The sequence below is a fragment of the Marmota flaviventris genome, chromosome 18, assembly GCF_047511675.1.
Source record: "Marmota flaviventris isolate mMarFla1 chromosome 18, mMarFla1.hap1, whole genome shotgun sequence".
Taxonomy (NCBI): Eukaryota; Metazoa; Chordata; class Mammalia; order Rodentia; family Sciuridae; genus Marmota; species Marmota flaviventris.
The window spans coordinates 1,753,083-1,775,344 of NC_092515.1; the positions used below are offsets into that span (position 1 = coordinate 1,753,083).

The window sequence follows — 22,262 nt, forward strand, 5'->3', positions numbered from 1 at the left end:
ACTGTACTTGAGGTCCTGTGCTTTGTTCCCCGTGGGGCTAGGGACTGAACCCAGGGCTGGGCCACCACCGAGCCACATCCCCCGCCATTGTCGTTTCGGGTACTTTGACACAGGGTCTCCCTAAGTTGCTGAGGCATCTGTGGGGGTCCCGGGAGCAGTCCCCATCCTGCAGATCCCGGGACGCTTGTCTCAGGTCCCTTGGTGGCGGCATCCCCCACCCCACCCCAGCTCTGTGCTCTGGGAAGAAGCCGTGTGGCCACCCTCGGGCAGCAGGCAGACTCACATCGGCCTCCCGAGGGCACAGACCAGCAGCCGGAGGGGGCCCGGCAGGCTCAGCCCTCGCCCCCAGCTGGTTTTGGGGCAGGCACAGGTGCATCAGGCTGCGGCTGCTGACAAGGGCCGAGGCCATGAGGCCACAGGTGTCCATCCTGCAGGACGTGCGCGGGACGAGGTGAGGGGTCTGTCCCTGGAGCACCTCCCTCATCCCCGCGGGTTTCCTGTCCCTGTCCCCAGGTCTGTGAGCCTGTGGGAACCCTGTCCTTGTGGCGTTAGGCTCCCACGGCGCCTGTCTTCGGCTGTTTGAAGAAGCTCTGCACCTGAAGGCCAGGGCCCACCAGAGCCCACGACCGCTCTCCAGGCCTGTGGCTATGCAAGCGCCGTCCGCGTGCCGTGGGCCTGGCACAGGGGCCCTCGGAGGACCACAGAGCTCTTCCTGTGAGGACGCCGCCTGGCGGCTTGGCCAGGGAGGAGGGCCCCTGTCTCCTACTGGGATCCTCTGGCCTCGAGAGGCTGATCTGTGCCGCCGTTCTCAACCTTGGCTGTGACTCTGGAGCTAGGAGACGTGCTCCAGCGACAGCCAGGGCACAGCCTGGAGACCAGCCAGGGGTCGGGTCCCTGCTTCGCTGCCCGACAGTGGCCCAGCTGCGGGCACACAGCTCTCCCTGCCCACCAGCGGCTCGGGGCAGGGTGCCCGCAGGACTGCTAGACCACACCTGGACCTGTCCCTCCCCTTCCCCTGGGCAGAGGCGGAGGAGTCCCACCGGGACGTGGCCATGCTCTGCGGGACCCGCCTCCTGTCTGACCCAGTCGGTGCCAGAACCCGGGTGCTCAGGGAGTCTGCCTCAGTCACTGGGGGCCAGTCCCCCGGCCGTGGAAGTCACCGCCTCCCGCTCTGCTTGGCTTCAAGGGTACATGGGGTCGCTTGCCCAGGGCGGATTCCTGCTGCTGCCCTCACAGACTCAGAAGCATGACTCCCTGGGTCCCCCTGACTGGGGCACTCCAGAGGGCCACCCTCCCATCTGTTCCCACCTTGGGTTGGAGGGGGACAACCCCATCGTGCAGAGGGCCTCACCCTGGGGAGGGGAGCCATCACGTCAGCTCCGTCAGGGTGCCCTGTGAGGTCCCTAGGGCTGTGCAGAGTGGCTCGAGGCCCTCGTCCGTCCCCTGGTTCCCTGCCAGGCTGAGGGGTTTGAGGCCGGTGGCTGTTGCAAGCATCTGGGAGATGGGTGGGTAGCAGGCGGGGTCACCCCGCGGGAGTCCAGCCTGCAGAGATGGGCGGCGTGATGGCCGGCTCTCGCTCACCTTGGACACTGCTCCTGCCCCTGCGCTGCCCGGCCCAGGTCTCACTCGGGTGTCCCAGGTCTTACTTCTTCAGAACAAGCTGGACACACTGCCTGCCTCACCCACTGAGCTCCCCACACCCGGGGGCGTCCCTGTAGGTCCACCTTCCTGCTGAGAACGTCACCTCTGAGAGGCAGAGGCCATCTCACCTGGCTCCCTGCTGCACCACAGGACTGTGTGGCCCACAGACAGCCCCCAGCATCTGCCAGAAGGCCCAACCCAGGACCCCGGGCTGAGTCTGATGGCAGGAAGTGCATCTAGCCTGTGGCTTGGCGTTCCATGCCAGGTCCACCGGGCACTCAAGCACCCGCCTGGCAGGCAGCTGAACGTCCTTGGAACCGCCCAGCTCACCCTCTGGAAACCGGGATGGTGCCCACCCCCTGAGCACGTGAGATGTGTGACCAACGCCAGCCATGGCCACCTGCTCATCACGCGTGGAGCGGGACCACAGTGCGCAGCCTGCCTCGCAGCAGGTCTGTGGCTCGCAAGAGCCAGCGAAGGTGGTGACAGAGCTCTCTGACCCCTCCAGCAGTCCCTCTGTGCCCATGGAGGGTTGGTGTCAGCCCGGCCCTGGGTACCAAATGCCCCAGCTGCAAAAGGGTGTAATGCTTGCAGAGACCAGGTGGTCCCCCATGGACTGCCACCTGAGGTGGCATGATACCCAACACGGCACGAATGCCACCCGGGGCTGTTGTGCCGTGTTCCCCGGAACAGCGACGAGAGAGGGAAGGGTCTGCCCGATCTCAGTTTCCTCTAATCCTGCCAACAGCTCCAGGCCGATGAGCCTGTGGGCGCCAACGAGCTCGGTTCTGTGAACAGGATGTCTGCTCGGTGAAATGACCCACTCACAGGACTCCGAGCCCACCCTCCACAGCGTTGCCCACCTGCTGTCCACGTCACGTCCCGACAGCAGAGCCAGCCAGGCCTCCCCGCATCCTTCCACTAACCCTTGGGATATGACATGCCACATGTCCACAGGCCTTGGGGATATAGCGTCGAGGGAAATGGAGGTGTCCTGCCTGTCGGAGCCACCAGGAACAAGCCCAGTGTGCCTCTGGGGAGCTGCCGTCCCGGCTCTAGACTCTGAACAGCCCACCTCCTTCCTGTCTGGCAAGGTCCGCTGTTTTCCCTTTGAACCCAAGGCCCCACGAGTGGAGGAGGGCATGGGGGGCTGAGAGTTGGCAGCTGCCTACCCCGGGGAGCCACACACCGGGGGCCCTTCTCACCCTTAGGACGTCTCTGGCCAGCACGCTGCTGTGTGGGAGGCCAACCTTATGGGTGACTGAGTTACACTCCCCAGCTGGGTGCTGAGGCGCTCAGTCACAGAAATGGGTGTGTCTTGCTACAGCCCCATGGGTGAAGCTATGCTCACCTGTTCCTCTGTAATATAACCCCTTGCCCTGTTAAGGATAGAATCTTCCATGGAAGTGCCTTGTGTGTGTCCCCTCCTCTTACTGTGCCCTTGGGTGTGGCCTACCCAGGTGTCAGTCAACCTGCTGACAGTGGACATCATGAAGATAGACTCAGCCCCTGACACCTGACCCCTTGCCTCATTTGAATAACTTCTCCTCCATAAAAGGGGTCAGCGCGTGTGCTCTCTCTCTCTCTCTTTCTGTGGACCCTTAAGGTCAGAGGAGCTGTCACAGCAACCCCAAAGAAAAAGGTATTTGTGTCTCTTGTGGGGTTATTTCAGGCAGCCCAGTTAGCCCAGTTTAACTGGAGTGACCCCTGAGCCTTTTAGTCGCGAGAGCAGAAACCTGGCCCTACTGTACCGTGAAGGTGCAGTACCCGAGTCGCAGGTCCAAGCCCACACGGCAGTGGCCCAACACCTGGTCTCTCCTGGCCGCTGGGCATCAGTGACAGAGCCCGAAGCAGGGCCCAGGCTGCCCGTCGCAGAGGCCATGGGTGCAGCATCTTTGAGCAAGCTACCCTGACCCACTCAGAAGCTACGGTCATTGCCAGAAGCTGGACACCCCAAGACACCTCTGGTCAGGGAACCTTAAGCTGACCACAGCATGGCCTGGCCACCTGCTGGCACTGAGCCACAGAGGAGGCCACCTGAGGGCCCAGGCTGGGAGGGAGCTATGGTCTCAGGCCATGACTCCATGGTCCTATCTTACTGCAGCACCAGCCCCAGAAGTAGGCGGAGAGCACCAGGGGCCACCGGGCTCAGGGAGGCATGAGACCAGGGGGCGGCGGTGCCAGGCGGCGTCCTGAGTGCAGGACGGCAGGGGTCCGGGCCGAGGAGGCTACAGGAGGGCCTCGCGTGTTAATGGCTGTGGTGCGGTCACGTAGGCCGTGACCACTGGAGGAGGGCAGCGACCTGGGCGCAGCGACCTCCTGCGACGGCCGTTTCCACCCTGTGAAGCCTGCGGGTCGTCACTGCTGTGTCTGCAGCAGAGCCTGCTGTCACTGTGGTCATGCAGGTCGCTGCCAGCTAGCTTTTCATGGTGCCACTGAGTGGCACCAAGACCTGCTTGGGGGGAACCGCCCGCAGCACCACCCAGCCCTGCCTCCCCGTCTTCCCAACTCTGCTTTTGAAACTTTCTGTGATTATTTCAGAATAAAAAAGCAGAAGGAGCCACGTGGAGCCAAGGCTCGGCTCAGAGCCCCCAGCAGCCCCCACAGGCCCCTCACCTCCGCCTCCCACAGAGCCGCCAGGTCCAGCCGTCTGATGAGGAGCGTCCTCCGAGGGACCGCAGGCCGGGCGCGCCCTCCGCACCTTTAAATCTGCAGAGCAGAGGGGACAGACACTGACGCGGCCTTGCCTCCTGGGTTTGCCTCCTCCCCTTCTCCTGTGCCGGCTCTCAGGTCGCCATTTACTTTTAAGACATACAGGAGCACAGAGAGAGCACGGTCCAGGAGGAGAGGACCAGCATCCAACAGTGCTGGCTGGGGGCAGAGTGTGCAGGACAGACTCGGCCTGCTGAGCGCAGGGTGGAGCAGGGGAAGCAGCTCAGCCACGGGGAGGCCAGTGTGGGCCACGGGGATTGGGAGTCATGAGGATGAGTGTCACCGCAGGAGCGTTCAGGGGACACTGGGGATGTGCGAGCCGCTGCACCACCACTGGGCACCATGGTGCTCACGGGACACTGCTTGGGGGGAGGCCCAGGCTCCCAGGGAACAGCACTTTGAGGACAGACAGCCCCGGGGAAGTCCAGGCTGCGGGGTGTCAGGAGGAGGGATCACCCCTGATTCTGGAGCCAAACTCCTCAGCCCGCCTCACAGAGGGAGGGATGGGGCGGAGGGGGAGGTCAGCAACCGCGACCTTGATGGCCCTCATCCTGGTGCTGCCTCCTGCCATGAGCTCTCCTCCCATTCTCCCCTCCCAACCAACTCCTACTCGTCCTTCAAGAGCCAGAAGAAGGGAACTGGCTTCAACAATCTGGTGGCACGGTTTCCAGTCACTCCCCGCCACCTGCCACAGCACGTATTCCCTCGGCACACTGGGGTCACGGCTGGGCCTTCCCTCGGGGTGGGGGGAGGCCATGACAGTCCTGGGAAGAGGCGCTCTTGTACCCGGGCTGGGCAGCCTTCCGTCAGGCCGGCCACTTCAGCTGGACGCAGTGTCTTCACGGCCCACTTATTCAGGACGCTGCTTCCCAGGTTGACCTGCTGCAGGTTCCGGTGAGTTCCCAGGACCCGTCCACGGGGGCTTCTACAGCAGCCTGTCGGAGACACAGATGTGAGGGGCGGACCTGGACACCAGCAGCCCTGGGACAACGGGCAGCCAGACCGCAGGTTACGGCAAGAGGGCTCTTCAGACCCGCCGCGTGCACTGCGGACAGGCTCCCCCAGGCGCTTCCTGGGCATTTCCACGCTGTCGGGGAGCAGGAGGGTGGGTGGGAGCTGCCACGTGCGCTCAAACCACATTCATCTAGGTCCCCCAATAGATGCTGCAGCCACCGTGGAAACAGCGTGGCCACCCCACAAGAAATAGAGACCACCAGGGCACGACACAGCCATCTCACTTCTGTGCACACACCCCAGAGATCTGAAGTCAGGACCCGGAAGAGCTATTTGCACCACAGCCCGGACCTGGGAGCAACCTGATGTCCATCAGCCGATAAATGGAGAAAGATGTGGTCTCTACACACAATGGGGTTTTATTCTGCCTTAAAAAAGAAGTTTCCATTTCCAACAACAGATGCATCCAGAGGATATTAAGCTAAGAGGAGCAAGCCGGTCACAGAAGGACAATCACCATGTGACTTCTGAGGTGGGGGACCCAGGATGTGAACTCGGAAGCAGCTAGAGTCAGGGCGGCCAGGGCCTCTGAAGGAGGGTGATGGAGTCACAGTTCCGGGTCTGAGACTCGGTCCCAGAGACCCGCAGCAGAGCCAGCATCAGCGACATCGATTCTCTTGTGAAACAGTGGCCACCTGCTCATGGTGGCCACCTCACCACGGGGCTGACCTCTCCAGGGCACTGCCCAATCTCACCAGGGTGCCTCAAGGGATAAATAAAAAAGCCAACAGTCAATCTGAAGGACAGCATGGGAGGTGGGTGACCCAGGCCCAGAGGGACGAGCAATGACCTCACAGGAACCTGAACACGTCCCACGGTCATGGGCGGGTGGCGGCTGCTGGATCCTGGCGGGCAGGGCAGACACCGGCCAAGGGACAAGCTCCGTGAAGAGGAACAGGTTTCAGTGATCACTGGCACAACGTGGCGACCGTAGTTCATATTCATCTTAAAATTGCTTAAATGGTAGTTTAAGATGTCCTCACTACACAGAAATCATACCCAGGGGAGAGGATGGATTTGCTAATAACCTTGATTAATTGCTTTCAGTACCTGCATCAGATCACACTGTACCCCTCAAACATACAGCCGTCTGTCACCTGCAAATTGAACTGGAAGCATGTGGCAGTGCTGAGCAGCACACTGTGGCCATGAGGACCGGGTGTGAGCAGAGCCAGCTCAGCACACCCTGGAACACATTCCCAGCTTCTCGGCAGGAAAGTGCCCAGGCCCGGGCTCCCCTGGCCGCGGAAGGGCAGAGCAAGGCATCAGGCCAGGTGCCTTTTCTCCTGCCCCAGTGCGAGCTCCTCCAGCAGAGCAGGCGTCGAAGCTGATCATCCCCCACCCCGTGCAGCTGCCGGGTCAGGCCTGGCTGTTCCCAAGCACTGACCTGGGCCCCTCTGTGTGTGAATCTGCTGCCGTCCAAGGGGTTGGAGCTACTTCCCCATGCTGTCATTGCCACAGAGCTTGTTAAAGGCAGAGCTAAAATTCAAAACCAGTCTTCTCTACTGAATTAAGCCAGCCCTTGATCGGCACTGATGATATTACCCCCCAATATCTGTGCGCTCGGCAAGTTTCCGGATACTTGGCTGTCTGCACCATCTCATGACAGCCAGATTGGCTGACACCATCAAGTCTGTTTTGCAGATGAGGAAATGGGCTCAGGTAGTCGGGGAACATCCCTGAGCTCACAGTCTGGGAAGTAGTACACCTGGGTTTAGACAGAGAGACTGGGCTTCTATGTGGGTCATGGGAGGATGGGCTACCGGATAGACAGGTGAGCACCATGGGGCATATATGGTAAGTCCATCCACTAGGACCACGTGAATATAAGCAAGTTGCAGTGGAAGAAGATCAAAGGTCCACTTACCTCCTCAGTCTTGTGCATGTCAAGAGCGCAATAGGCATACGTGGCTGGTGGCCGCCATATTGGACAAGGTGTCATTGAACATTTCCGTCATTGCAGAAAATTCTACCAGCACAGCTCTGGACCCTGCACTAGAGGGCAGCACAGCGTGTGAGTCGCAAGGATCCAACTGATAGAGAGCTTTGGAAAACACCACAGCCCCTGGGTTCCAGGCCCAGATCCACCCCCGCAACGTGGGCCAGTGTTGTCCAGGAGCTTATCCACGGTGAGCCAGATTCAGTCCAGTCATCTTAGCCAGGGGTCTGGGTGATTTGTCCTACAAGGATCACGTGGGCCCTGCCATTTCTGGCCAAACCCCAGCCCCAGAACAAAACCGCAGGAGACACGCGCCTGGGGGGACCCCGGGGCACCCTTCGGCAAGCTCGCTCCTCGAGAAGAGGTCTCTGACGCCCACCCGGATCTCCCGCAGATGCTGGCAGAGCTGAGGCCGGAGGAGGCGGCCACGAGGTCCTCCCTCTGCTGGTGGGAAGCCGCACTGCCTGTAAGCTGCTGTAAGCAGGCAGACTCTTCATCCCAAGGCTCGAGCAGCCAGTGGAAGGAGTCCAGGACATCCCGGGGGTGGCCGTGGCGGCCTGCAGGGCCAGCAGAGATACCCAGCGCAGGAGTCCTGTTTCACTGCCAGGGACACCGGGCAGCCCGGCAGGTCCTCCGGCGCCCTCAGCACGTCCTTGCTCATGAGCCTGAACCAGAACCGCTTCATCCAGAGCAGGCAGGAGCCCAGGACGTCTGCTGAAGCTCCCTCAGCCCCAGCATGTTCTCAGGAACAGGAGCCACGGCCCCACTCCCTCTCCAGCCCTTCCAGGAGGTAGGACGGGGCGGCGCAGAACTCCTGCAGGCCGGGGTGCAGGAAGGAGTGACTGCTCTCTCCGCAGTCCTCCTGGAGGGGGACGTCCATGTGAAACAGGGCAGACAGCGTGGCCTCCCTCAGCCCATGCACCCGCAGGTTGTCCTTGTAGAACCTGGAGCCCTTCAGAGTCACCCTCTCCCCCTGGTTGAGGCGGCCTGGTGGCACGTCTCGGAGGCCTGAGCTGGCGGAACATGAAGGCGGCATCCAGGCCCATGAGGGACCAGCAGACAGGGGCCAAGCCCCTCCCCAGCTGCAGGGCCATGCCGAGCAGTGGGCACGCCGTGGACACCTGGCACTGGCCCAAGCCGGTGACTGCCCACCACCGAGCGCAAGAGCTGGGTCTGGTAAGGGTCATCTGTGATGCGCTCGAGGAGCAGCCAGGTCCTCCTCTCCACCGACATGCCCGCACCATCAGGTGACAGGGCACTGAACCAGGGACTTGAGCTTCTCCATGCCCACGTGAGTGATGGTGGCCATCAGGGAGGACCCCAGCAGCAGCACTTCCCTTAGCAGACTGGGCATCAGGATGCAGGCCGGCTGCTTCTCAGCCCCATCTCCACAGAGCCGCTCCTCACGCTCTCTGCAGGGAGTCCAGGTGGTCAAAGTCGTCCACCACCACAGCAGCCTCTCAGGCCGGGACGTGATCTCTGCCACTGGAGCCTGGGAGTCTGGCCACAATCAACTTTGCAAAATGCTCTCCTCCATCTGCTGAATGTCCCTGTCCTGGAGAAATGAGGCGTAGGAGAAGGTGTCGTGGAGTGTGCCCTGCGCCCAGCTCAGCATGAGCCTTTGGGCCAACACCGACTTCCCTGGGCCCGACTTGCCGTGCAGAACCATGGGCACATCCGGGAGCCCCTCTGTGAACAGCGTCAACCAGAGTTTGGTTTCTGGCCAGTCAGCAGTTCTCTGAAAGCGGAGGTGTGCGTCCAACTCTGGAGAATCTGGCTATCACACAGCCACCTCCTGGCAGGAGGCAGGCAGGAAGACAGAATTGGAGCAGAGTGGCTTTTGGTACAAGTGAAACACAGCGGGGAGAAAGCAATCGCCGATGAGAGGTCATGAACCTCAAGAGAGAATCTGGATGCACTCACCAAAAAAAAGAAATGGGCGTCCACAGTGATGGCTGCGCTAGGTCCCCGCGGCCTTCACCACCAACACACCCAGGATCCAACACGCCGTCTCCACTCGGGCAGGTGCAGTAAATATGCACAGGCCCCGGGCAGAACCGTGGGTCCTGGGGCAGAAGCCCAAGTGCCAGGCCGTTTGTCCTTCCTGGCTGTGCACTATTGACGGAGCTGTCCCTCATCCCCTGCAGCGGTGGCCCCTCAGAAGCCGCAGACTCTGCTCACCCTGACTTCTCTCAGACCCCAAGACCTGCGGGCTGCGTTTCTGTTGGCTTACGACTGTCTCTGCCTGGACTCTGCGTGGGGCTTCCCCTCTCCCAGGGGCTCAGCGTTCCTAACAGGGCCTGGACCCGTGGGCACCGCGTTTTGTGGAGTAACCTATGTAGTCAGGAGCTCGGGGGAGCTGAGGGTCTTGCACCATGGCCTTAAAACCTCCATCTGTGGGGCAGGCGTGCAGTCCCCCCGACTATGGACACCCCTGGGGGTCCTGCTCCTCAGAACAGGGCCGTGGTCCCTGGAGTCCCAGCTGCACTGCAGTGTCCCTGAGATCTGAGACACGGATCCCGTGCTCTGGGCTCCAGCTCCCCACCTTTGAGGCCCTCCTGTGGGAGGTGAGAGATTTAAGAAAGAGCATCGACCTTACTAGCTCAGGCTGGCCCCGGGTGCCAGGTGGGGCCGTGAGCCATGCCGTCGTCACCTGCTGAGTCCGTGCTCGTTATAGACTCACTCTTCCTTGCATCTGCACACTCATGAGAACAGGGCTTCGCCCTTTACCTCCGCTCACCCAGCGCCTTCACCAGCCTGTTCAACACCCAGACCCACGTCCTGGGACCTTCACTTTTCTGGTCCGGCCATTGTGCTCACAAAAATCACAGCAGGAGTCTCTGCACCACGTCACGTGACTAGTGACTTCCTACCGAAGTCTGTGAACCAGGATGAAGACTTCCGCGTCCTATCTCCGCGAGGCAAAGCCGCTGACAGACCCGCCCTGAATCTGTTTGAAGGAGACAGGAGCCTGCGTTGGGGAGCCTGGGCCCAGGTCCCCCTCACAGGGGTTGGGGGCTCAGGAGGGAGGAAGACGCGCCAGTTGGACCCAGGCTGCTTTGCTTCCTCCTCAGCCACCTCTCTTCTTCCGTGGGTCTAAGTGTCCAGAGTGCACACCCCTAAGAGCTCCCTAGAGCCCAGGCTCACCTTCCAACTCGGCACCCACAGGGGCCCCGGGGACCCCACAGCATCAACACCCACTTCCTCATACACCTCCAGCCCCAAACTGATGGCTTCTCTTGGATTCCTGTCAGCCGTAGGAAGAATCAGGCGTATTAACACACGGTCGGCATGTGGTGGTGTCCCGGGGAGTGAGAGCCCAGCTCGACACATTCCAGGGTCTGGGCCTGCAGTCACGTCTCCCTCGCCACCGCCTGACGGGCCCTCCCAGCAGCACGTGGGGCGGCTCCTCAGGCCAGTCTTCTGAGGCCGCTGGACACCAGGTTCTGCTGCCAGAATCTCACAGGAGCCAGCCTCCGGGTCGCCATCACTGCCTCTGAGCACAGCATCCTTCACAGCAGCCCAGAGTGGGCCCAGCCAGGCTCACCAGCCGGGGACAGGGGGAGACACCACGGAAGGCCCAGCTGTCAGGCACCACTAGGGGCTGACGGTGACAACATCGATAAACCCTGATGGTTGAGGCCAGGTCAAGGAAGCCTGTCACCGAGGCCACACTGTTCCATTTATGTAAGGTGCCCAGGGGGTTCCTGGAGACAGCCCAGGGCCTGGTGGCAGAGGCCATATGGAGTGACTGTCTAGGTGCAGGGTTTGAGAGGGGAAGTGTCCAGTATCGGGTGATGGCAACGGGAGGAGACCCACGGATGCAGAGAATCTCTGGTCGGACATTTGGAAAGAGGGAGCTGTGGATACGCAGCGTGTCTCCTGAGAGGCCAAGGCCACAGGCCTGTTCCTGGAGTCTGCTGTGACTCCCTGGGTCAGCACCTGCTTCATGCCACCTGTGCACTGGGGACGACACCATCCTCCCTCTGTGTGGTTTAATTCACACAGGACTCTGGACTATGGAAACCGTGGAGTTGAGATGTCTGTGACCATGTATCCCCTTGCGGGTTCTTCATGGTGGTAATTGTCTATAAAATACTCGTTGGTAGGAGCTGAGAAAACCTCCAATTTTGGAGGAGATACTTTCCTACTCTCAGCTCTGATTAGAGCCGAGTAATTCTGTGCCTGATGCTCCAGTTCACTGGAACCAGAGGTTCTTCGGGACTTGCCTTCATAACAATATGATGAGTTAAGCCCATTGAATGACCCACCTGGGCCCCACAGCCCGCTCCTCCGCCCAGCTGCCTCGGCTGCCAAGGGAACTCTGGCTTCCCGCGCCTGGTCTGCACAGCTCTGCGGCCGTCCCACCATCCCGCTCTTCCTCTGGTGAAGTTTCTGCAAGAGAAGTGTACGACCTGTTTCCTGAAAGCCACAAAAAACTGAAAGAGGCCTCCAAGCACTGGTGAGATCACCCTGGGTTCATGGCTGAAGACTCGTGTTAGTGGGCAATACTCCCAGTCCTGACCGAGTGATTTCAAGCAATCCTTGTCAAAATCCCAGAGGACTTTATCCTCTTTTATGAAACTGTCAAGCTGGTCCTGAAATTCCTATGGGGATCGAAGGGACTCAGATTGGCTCAAAAATCTTGAGGACAAATTGGAGGATCACACCTCCCGACGTCAAAGCTTACCATGAACCAACAGTGGTCAGGTCTGTGTGGTATTGCCACAGGACAGACATGAAGATCTTCTGCCGGCTTCGGATCCTTTCCCAGGTGTGCTTCTGCGCCCTTCTCTACCTGCCCACCACCTCGTCCAGGTGGTCCCCGCGTCTCTCCTGGCTTCCTCAGAATGGCTTTGGCCTCCCCATAGCTCCTGCGGGCCTCAGCCCTTCAGCACCAGCTCAGAAACACCCGCGGTTCCAGCCCGCCCAGGGCACGGCTCACTAACAGCTCAAGGTGCCAGCATTTTGGAGAGGCTGTGACCTCAGCAGCTACTCCCTGGTGTCACCTTCCGCTGGTCCTCGTCCAGCCTGAGCCCTCTCTTCACCAAGGCCTCCTACCCTGCTGCCTCTTGCTCAGAAAGTTCTGCACCTCGCCCTATTCCTCTGCCCACTGTTTTAAGGTTCCATGGTTGACATGACCTTTGGCAGCAAAGCAGATGGAGGCACGTGGGGTGTAAAAGACAAGGGTGAAAACTACGTTCACAGGTGGGCATGTACACCCTGCAGAGAGCTTGAACCCCCAGATCAATCACGACCTGGAATTCAGTTGGTGATAGGTGAAGTGGCAGTCCCCGTGACTTGGGAGGCTGAGGCACGGGGGTCACAAATTCAAGGGCTGCCTGGGGCAACTCAGTGAGATCCGTTGTCAAAAAAAAAAGGACTGAGTATATGGTCACTGTAGAGCCCCTGGGGGTTCAATCTCCAATTCCCAACATTGAAAGAAAAAGAAGGAGGTCCAAGATGGCGGGCTAGAGGGAGGCAGCATTCTGTGTCCCTTTGTGACCTAGGACTCAAGTTGTGGGACACTGCTTCTCTGTGAATGAGATTCCTGCTCCCATGTGGGAATCATGGCCACTGTGCCCTTCCAGGGCTCCAGGCCTCAGCATCAGAGTGGATCTCCCAACTACCTGCCCATGCAGGACTGTCAGGTACTCAAGCGGGCACCATCAACTCCCGCGCAGAACTTTTGGCCACCCACCAGTGGAAATCACCCACATCACTCCATGCAGGACATCGGCAGCTTCTCACACACAGGAACTATGGCCGCCACTCTCGTGTGGACCCCCATCTACCAGCGTGGGCCCCCTGGTGGCCCCCATCTTGGGACTCTGCAGCAGGGAGATAGTCCCCTACGTGCAGTGGCCTGCCTGCACCCGGGGACTTCACACAGGCTCTGAAGTCAGCGACAGCCACACACTGCACGAGCGCCTCTCTGAGCTCTTGGTCCAACGCCATTGCCCAGCTCCCCCCACTCGATCCGACACCCCACAACTGAAAGCCAGAACCTCCATCTTGGGCCCCTTCATCACCATCTTCAGGGGGGCAACGGGAACTGCAGCTGGCCAGGTACCCAGTTTCTAACTCCCCCCTCCCCAGCAGCCGCTACCCCAGCACAGTGACACCCTGGTCACCTTCACCATCCTGAGGGCGCAGACACCAGCTAACAACAGGCGACCCACCTACTGGATGAGAAGAGAAGCAGGAAAGACACTGACCTCCAACCAACAACCCTGTCTCTTCCTTCAAGATCTCCCCTCCCTCTCTATTCCCACCCTCCCATCCCCAACACAGGTGAAACCAGGTACTTTGCATGAATTAGGATCTTGGGAGCTGGGACGTCTGAATAGCATACTTCACTTGTGTTGTGTATATATATATATATAGATAGATTTCTTTTTTCCCACCAATTTCTACTATTTTGACATTCTTAACTTTTCTTGGTACGTGTGTGTGTTTGTTTTATGTTCTCTCCATCTTCCCTCCTACTTGTTACCCAAATTACTTCCTCTCCCTTCTCCTGGGCTCATCCTCCTCCTTGGATTTCCTAGGATACAACGACCCTGTCTCCTCACCTCCTACCTCCTCAGCACATCATCCTACTCCTCAGCCCTGTTCTTCGTCCAGCATCAGAAACTGTAAACCCTTTTACAAACCTACGAGTCTATGGTAGATAATAATTGAACTCAGCATTTCTGTACATGGTGACCAAACTGCAAACGTCTTAATAGCAAACATTTGTTTTTAGGGTGTGTACTGTTTACATTGGGATCTGACAACTTTGTCCTTCACCTCGGAGGAGAGGTATTGGATCCCTACAGGGCACTATGAGCCTATCGGGTAAAACGGTAACACCCCAGGTCCACAGTGATAAGGGAAGACACACAAGCAATATGAAAAGACAAGGGAAGAAAGTGCCCCAAACAAATAAGATACCACATTATTAGAACCCATGGCCAGCACAGCAGAAGCAATGACAGAGAAGGAGTTCAGGATGTACGTAATTAAAATGTTCTGTGAATTAAAGGGTGATGTAAGAGAGTAATACAGGCAGCAAAAGATCATTTCAATACAGAGCTACATAAGCAAATTCAGAAAGCAAAAGATTACTTCAATAGGGAGATAGAGGTTCTAAAAAAAAACCCCAGAAATCCTTGAAATGAAAGAAACAATAAACCAAATTAAAAGTTCAATTGAAAGCATCACAACAGATTAGACCACTTGGAAGACAGGACCTCAGACAATGAAGACCAAACATACTGAAAAGGTCGGGCGAGCGCCGGAGGAAAAGACCACCAAGAGACCATCTCATGCAACAGCAAAGGGTTTATTGGGGGTCCAGCATGCTGGGGCTCAGAGCTCACTTCAGAGGAGCAAAGAACAAAGAGCCCCGAGAACCAATTGAGCAGAGTTTATATACATTCTTTAGAGAGGGCAGGGGCTTTACATACATCATAGCCTCCTTTAGCAAATCATCATATACCGCGGGAAAATCAAATAACAACTCTAAAACATGATTAGCATATTCATTGGTGGGAACAGGTCGGGTGGGGGTGATTGGTTAGTACTAAGATAGGTATATATTTAAACTGATTGGTTGAAGCCCTGAGATGTATATGTGCTGAGCTACATGGCTTCTGGGAAGGGGTGATTTAGTAACTAGGTGGTCAGGGGAAGATTTCGACACACATCTAACAGGCAGTTCCGGGAATTGTCTTGACTGCCACAGGAATTTCAGGCTCTGAGTGCAGCTTGGAAACTTTACAAACCTTATCCTTTTCATTTCAATTTCTTTGTCCTTTCATTTCCCACTCCTTTTTCCGACTACTTTTAATCTTAAAAGTGATAAATTATTGAGGGGTACCACACTCTGCTTCTGCTAATGAGGTATATTGCTGTCTGATTACCATAAGTTTAACTTGTCCAATTTGAGCTTGGAGAAAGGAAATTACACGGTTGAGCACACAGGGTCCTATGGACACCATTAAAAGTAAACCCAATAAAGGGCCTCATAGGGGAAGAAGGTAGGGTAGAAATCCATTAAGCCCAGTCCAGAGGGGATTTTCAAATAGTTCCCTTCTTCTCTTTTCTAGATCTTCTTGAAGCTGCTTAATTTTAGTGCGTACTATGCCTGATTGGTGGCTGCTAGGGGGCTGCTATGGGTCCCCACCTAGCCTGACTGAGTCAGGGACACCTGGCAGATAACAGCAGATCTCTCCTGTTATTTGTAGATAAACAACTTAGCAGGGTGGGAATGTGCTTAGGAGTGCTCTGTGGGTTTTTCATAGGGTTTTTCCCTTCCTTGGACAGGCTTTGCTCTGAGATAGAGGCTGGTTTTTCATTCCCCCCTTTGTCTGGAAACTTGGGAACCAATCATGGTTTCCTCAGTTGGGGGCCTATTTGGGCAGGCTGTACATCTTGGTAAACAGTAATCCTCAGGGGACAGTCTTCAACTTCCCAAACTCACTTAAAATTGGCCTTCTAGATCCAACCTGACTCGATTTACCTATCTACACTGCCTATCCATTTCTGGCTTTATTTCCCCTAATTTTAGAAACTTTATTGCTGTAAGGAGAAGGGGTGAGAAGGGGCGATGGCTCGTTCTGGCTGCTTCAGGCTGAAAAGGGGTGTCGAACATGAGGGGGCTCGATGACGTGGGGGACGATGGACAATGTGGGAGACGACGACATGGGGGACATGAGTTCCCTTTTAGAAGTCAGTTCCATTTGAGGTCTGGTTGGGGAAAAACAGGTTGTCATCTGGGGATGGGTGCGTCTATGAGAGAAACAAAAACCATGAGTACTGCATAAGTGTCGCAGCAGCTGGAACATGTCACTGCGCAGAAGTTCCCTCACCAGGCTTTAACATCCCCAGTTATCAGGACTGTAAACATAACATTTAACTTTTAGGGTTACAGATGTCCTTCCCCTTAAGGTACAGTTTAATAATTTAATGTCATCTGATCTTGCAAAATCCTTTTACTAGTATGACCTGTGTCTAATAGAGAAACCTTTAATTCTGTTACTTAGGGCTGGATACTCATACTAGTAAACACCAAGCCTACCTGTGTAGGTTAGGAATATCTGTGGGCCTTAAACTAAAACTACTCTGGCAGTTTCTTCTGATAGTTATCAGGCATTCCTGCCTAAGAATCTCTTTTGCAGCCTCCAGTTTACTTATTCATGGAAGTTACATTTAACTATTATTATTATTATTATTATTATTTAAAATGCCCAGGAATAGCTGTGTTTTGGCTTTGACTGTCTTTGCTAGGTGTTTAAGATGAAGCAAGTCAAACTGACTTTTGTTTCTATCTATTGTTAACAGTCAGCTGAGTTTCCCTGGGAGTCCTCGGGGAACTTACAGCAGCTTCTCAGTTCTGCTAGTGCCATTTGCGCTGCTAGTGCCATTTGCGCTGCTAGTGCCATTTGCGCTGCTAGTGCCATTTGCGCTAGGATGGGTCCAGGCCTTGCTTGACCGTGTGGCTTTCCTCGGAAGCGTCAGGGATGTCTCCCTTTTCTGATGACCCTCCTCTTTACAGCAAATGCACTGATTGGCTTTCTGTCCTCCACTGGTCTCATTAACCTCCCTGATCAGGAGGTTATATGGCCCAGAGTTGCAAAGCTCTTTGGAGAAGTCCCTTATTCCCTGATTCAGACTGACTCAGAGGGCAAGAGCCAAATATTGGTTTTCTTGGCCCTTTTAATTTAACTTTAATTTTAAAACTTAATCTTAAACATCCAGCAAATAAGTTTCAACAGCCTTATATTAAGAGTACTGGGCTTTAATGTCTATCTCTCTATCCTGTAGGTGATAACTCCTTATCTTAAATTAACCCAGGTTGTGTGTTCTTAAATCAGTACCTCTGCAAAACATTAACAGGGCAATCTTTAGAACATTTATAAGAAAACTACAAGATAAAATTAACAAGAGTAAAAACATATTTAGTTCATGTAATGGCTACCTAGAATTTTGGTGGAGTATATCCCCTGTTTGAGATCCTGGCAATCGTGACAAGAACCAACTTTTGGACACAACTTTAAATGTACTGAAATCTGGCCTACTTCTTTCATAGTCAACTTTCACATGCAGTGAGATGGGACATAGAGCCTTATCTCAAGTAAGGCGGGGCTCTTCATAAATCTTAAATACTATAGTTCTGAAGCTGATCTGTGCTTTTTAGACATCATTTTACAAAGCCTACATAAATTGTTGTTCAAGTTTACATGAATATTAGCTAACACAACATAATATCACACCTAAAACATGAATTAAAGAAAAGCTGAAAGCTTTTAACCTTTTGTAGAAAAGTAGCAAAGTATTTTTGTGTTTTGCAATAAAACCTTTACATAGATTAGGCTCTCATTAACTTAAAAATACATTTAAATTGTATCTCAGTGTAAAAAGTAACATGGAACTGTACATATCTTATTGATAACAAGTCCAGTTATAGAACACAAATGATATAAATAAATCTCCAACATGTTTTTCTTTTAAGCCTAAAATTACCATACAACTTTAGAACACCAGCTTGATATAATGCTCTTTTGTAGCTTCTACCTTACAGACTTGTATACCTGGAAGATATGGACACATTAATGGCACCACAATTATATTGATGTTTTTATATTAACAAAGTTTAGCTTTTAAACAAATAACATTACAATATTGAAAAATAACAGCTGTTGTTTAACCATAGTTGTATAATTTTTAATTTTTAAAGATTATTTGCTTTTGAACAACCCACAATAAAAAATTTAAAAAAAAAAAGATTATTTGCTCAAAAACTTACACATATAACCAACTTACACAAACCTTTTTTATCACTTACTTAAACCCTCTTAATTACTTAATCATATAGACTCTTATCCAGAAACACATTTTCCCTCTATTAAATCCATACCCAGAACCTTCTAGTTTTTCTTTTCCATCTGTTAACCTCCTTCTGTTCACATTTTGAAACAATACTTGTAAATTTTTGAATTTAGGCAGATTATTTCATAGACATCAGCATTTTATTAGGTTTTTTTTTTTGAGCACCTAGAAAAACTTATAAGCTTAATTTTAAAGACATCTTTACTTTTATCTGTTTACCCAATTTAAATTTAACCATTTGAATCACGTGAATCAAAGATATTTGGATACATTTTAAAAAATTTTTTTTATGAGCGCTCCTCATCTGTCAATTGTCATATAACTGCATGATATATGGACATACACACATACAGACATACTGACATACGACACAAAACACAAGTGTGCACACATACACAAGGCCTTGTAGCTGTTTTTTTTTTTTTTTTTTTAGGTGAAATCTCCATTGTAATGTTTAAAAACTCTACAGTTGATCAAAAATAGAACTGATCAGAAAACATTAACTTGTCTGTAGGATCAAAATCATGAGCTCAAAAAAAAATATACAGAATCTAAGAAAAAGCAAGAGTCCTAAAAAAGATGACCGGCCAGTAATTAGTAAACACCATACAATTTACTTTTTGGTTTGGTCTAGTTTGAGTTCAGGTAAAAAGATACTTTTACTCTTTTTTTCCCCTTGGGCCTCAGATCGGTCTCCTGAGCCCCAGGCTTCTTCTATTTGCATATCAACTTAAGTCCTGGCTGAGGTCTGGAAGGAACTGGGAAAACTGGAATTCTGAGCAGAAACCTCATGCCTAAGGCATTTTAGCTATAAGTCACAATTTTCAGGTTTGGATGTTGAAAATTATGATACAAGTTTAAGATGCAATTCTCAAAATTTTATATCTTTATATCTTTCTACACTAGAAAAACTTGCTCACACAAAACTGAAAATAGGATCTTTCTTGATAATATAAAAGCCACCATCAGAAGAAGTTCCTTCAGGATCATTAAGCTACTTTCTTTGTTCTGAAGTTCCTAAAGTAGTATTGAGTTACATTAAGTCACCTGAAAAATTTTTAAAAGAGAACCACACACTACCATGTATATCCAAAATTAAGCTTTGAAAATTCCCAAGACTGTTGCTAATTAATGTCATTTCAATAAGCCAGACCAACATTTAAATTTAACATTTTTTCCCCTGAATCTTACACACTGAGGGGAACAGATATCATATCATAATTTATTATCCTTGCCCAAGTTAATGCACTGGTATACCTAGTGAAATCTTTTCAGGCTACCCAGTTAAAAAATTGATGAAAAAATAAAACTAAATTATTGGGAGTTACTTGCCAACTTGGAAGTAGAGTTCTTTAATTTTCTATCCTAAGTATTTAAGTTTTCTAGCATGAACTATCTGAAATCACAAACTAAACAATTACCTAAACCCAACTTTTAACTGCAAGATTGTGCAATGCTTTAGAAACCCATTCAGATACCAGATTGTTACAATAAAAATCATCTTTTAGATACACATTCAGCCAAGGTCATCCCCAAGAAACAATCTATAATATCAACACATTCCTGCATTCATTGTCCCTTTGTTTAAGTAGACAGAGGTGGAGTAATCCTTAAAGTGCAGGTAAGGAATGAGGACCTTCCCCAAAGTGAAAATGGCTTTGGCAGCTGCTGGGAGTCCCTCAGTCCCCCTTTGTCTTACAGGATTAGTTCCTCTGGTTTGGTCTGACCCCAGGCACCAGGCACTCTCCACATCTCCTAACTTTTCAGTAGTCAGCTCCCAAAAGTTCATCCTCTGCTTGCAGTTGTTTCGAGTGCTAGGCTTCCCCAAGAAGGCAGAGTGGGGACTCCTCTAAAGGCCCCTCTGGGGTGCCAAAATTTATGACTGAAAGTTCGGTTCCCATCCCCAAAGCCAATTAATGCCAATTTAATAATGAGGACAGGGTTTTGAGAAAAGTTAAAGCGAGATATCAAAGTTCTTAGACCCCCAGCAGGCATTTCCCTCTGCAGTGGGTGCTCTCAAGCCAACTAGGGGAATAAAAGGGAACACTGCTTCCCTAATCTCGCTTAACAAAGGGGAGTAAAGTTTATCAAAGTTCTTTAAAACACAGCTAAAAGGGGTGTAAAAGGTGAGAACAGAAAAGCTGGCGGTTTTATTGACTTTTGGTCCCTTACAGGAGAAGCATACTAGGGACAATTTAGGCTAAAATTTAGCTAAAGTTACCTCCACCCATCTAAGGCAGATTGGAACTTGGGACTCTGCATCGGTCCAAAGTAAAACAATGCCATCACACTTAACAGAGACACAGACAAAGACACACAAAGACATAGATTCCCTTTTCAGATTGTCAAAAAAAAAAAACGAAAGTGGGTGCTGGCCCCAAGCCAACTGGGGCCGTCCCTTCAGACAAACGGATTGGGGGAGCATCCCCTTCAGATTGGGTCTGACGACCCCAGATTGGGAGATTAGTTACACAAACACTGAAAGTAACGACACAGACAATAAAGACAGACAGTAAACGTTCAACACGAGTTTGAGACAGACCAGAACTGAGTAGCCGGCAAAACCTGGTGGGCTGGCAAACCAAATCCGAGGCAGAATACTGCCGAGTCGAGGAAACTACTGTTCCTCGATTTCCCGAGTCCTCTGGAGCGTCCCCCAGGGACGTGGCCTGTGGCTCTGTGACACGTGTGTCAGCCACCGTCGGAGAGAGCTCACGCTCTTCACCGACAGCCACTTTGCCAAGCCCTAACCTGAAACCCGAAACCAGAAAGAGGCGCCTTACTTACCCCAAGAGGAGTCCGTTGGGGTCTTTCGTCCGCCACTGCCGGATATCTCAGCTGGGGGTTCCAGATGAAAAGGTCGGGCGAGCGCCAGAGGAAAAGACCACCAAGAGACCGTCTCATGCAACAGCAAAGGGTTTATTGGGGGTCCAGCATGCTGGGGCTCAGAGCTCACTTCAGAGGAGCAAAGAACAAAGAGCCCCGAGAACCAATTGAGCAGAGTTTATATACATTCTTTAGAGAGGGCAGGGGCTTTACATACATCATAGCCTCCTTTAGCAAATCATCATATACCGCGGGAAAATCAAATAACAACTCTAAAACATGATTAGCACATTCATTGGTGGGAACAGGTCGGGTGGGGGTGATTGGTTAGTACTAAGATAGGTATATATTTAAACTGATTGGTTGAAGCCCTGAGATGTATACGTGCTGAGCTACATGGCTTCTGGGAAGGGGTGATTTAGTAACTAGGTGGTCAGGGGAAGATTTCGACACACATCTAACAGGCAGTTCCGGGAATTGTCTTGACTGCCACAGGAATTTCAGGCTCTGAGTGCAGCTTGGAAACTTTACAAACCTTATCCTTTTCGTTTCAATTTCTTTGTCCTTTCAATATAATCTTTTTTTTTTTTTTAAGAGAGAGAGATAATTATTTTAATATTTTATTTTTTAGTTTTCGGCAGACACAACATCTTTGTTTGTATGTGGTGCTGAGGATCGAACCCGGGCCGCACGCATGCCAGGCGAGCGCGCTACTGCTTGAGCCACATCCCCAGCCCCCAAAACATATAATCTTGAAAACAATGTAGATCAAACAGTTAAAATGGTAAGAAACCATGAACAGAGGTAGAGGAACCATGGGTAGAGGAAGGCACAGAGGTCCAAACCAAAGGAATGAGCAATCTATTCAATGAAATAATATCAGAAATTTTTCCAAACATGAACAATGAATTGGAAAATGAAATACAAGAGGCTTACAGGCTGTTAAATGTACAAAATCACAACTGATCCACACTAAGTCACATTATAATGAAAATTCCTAACATACAGAATAAGGAGAGAATATTTAAAAGCCACTCGAGAAAGGAATCAGATTACATATAGGGGGAACCAATTAGATTATGTGCAGATTTTTCAACGCAGACCTTGAAAGCTGGAAGATCCTGGAGTTACATATACAAAGCTCTGAAAGAAAATGGATGCCAACCAAGAATCTTATATCCAGCAAAATTAAGCTTTAGATTTGATGATGAACTAAAAATCTTCCATGATAAACAAAAGTTAAAAGAATTTACAA

The 22,262-nt window shown here is 52.4% G+C and overlaps 1 protein-coding gene across 1 annotated transcript in view; it reads right to left on the minus strand.

Moving 5' to 3' along the window:
• Positions 1-8,549: 8,549 nt before the first annotated feature.
• The window catches only part of LOC139702765 (NACHT, LRR and PYD domains-containing protein 4-like), a 34,556-nt gene continuing 20,843 nt past the window's right edge, over positions 8,550-22,262 (minus strand). Inside the window, exons 9-12 of the mRNA XM_071604902.1 lie at positions 11,578-11,728; positions 10,454-10,553; positions 8,827-9,044; positions 8,550-8,718 (exon numbers count right to left, since the gene is read on the minus strand). Coding sequence (XP_071461003.1) covers positions 8,550-8,718; positions 8,827-9,044; positions 10,454-10,553; positions 11,578-11,728 — 638 coding nt within the window. The remainder of the gene's footprint in view (positions 8,719-8,826; positions 9,045-10,453; positions 10,554-11,577; positions 11,729-22,262) is intronic.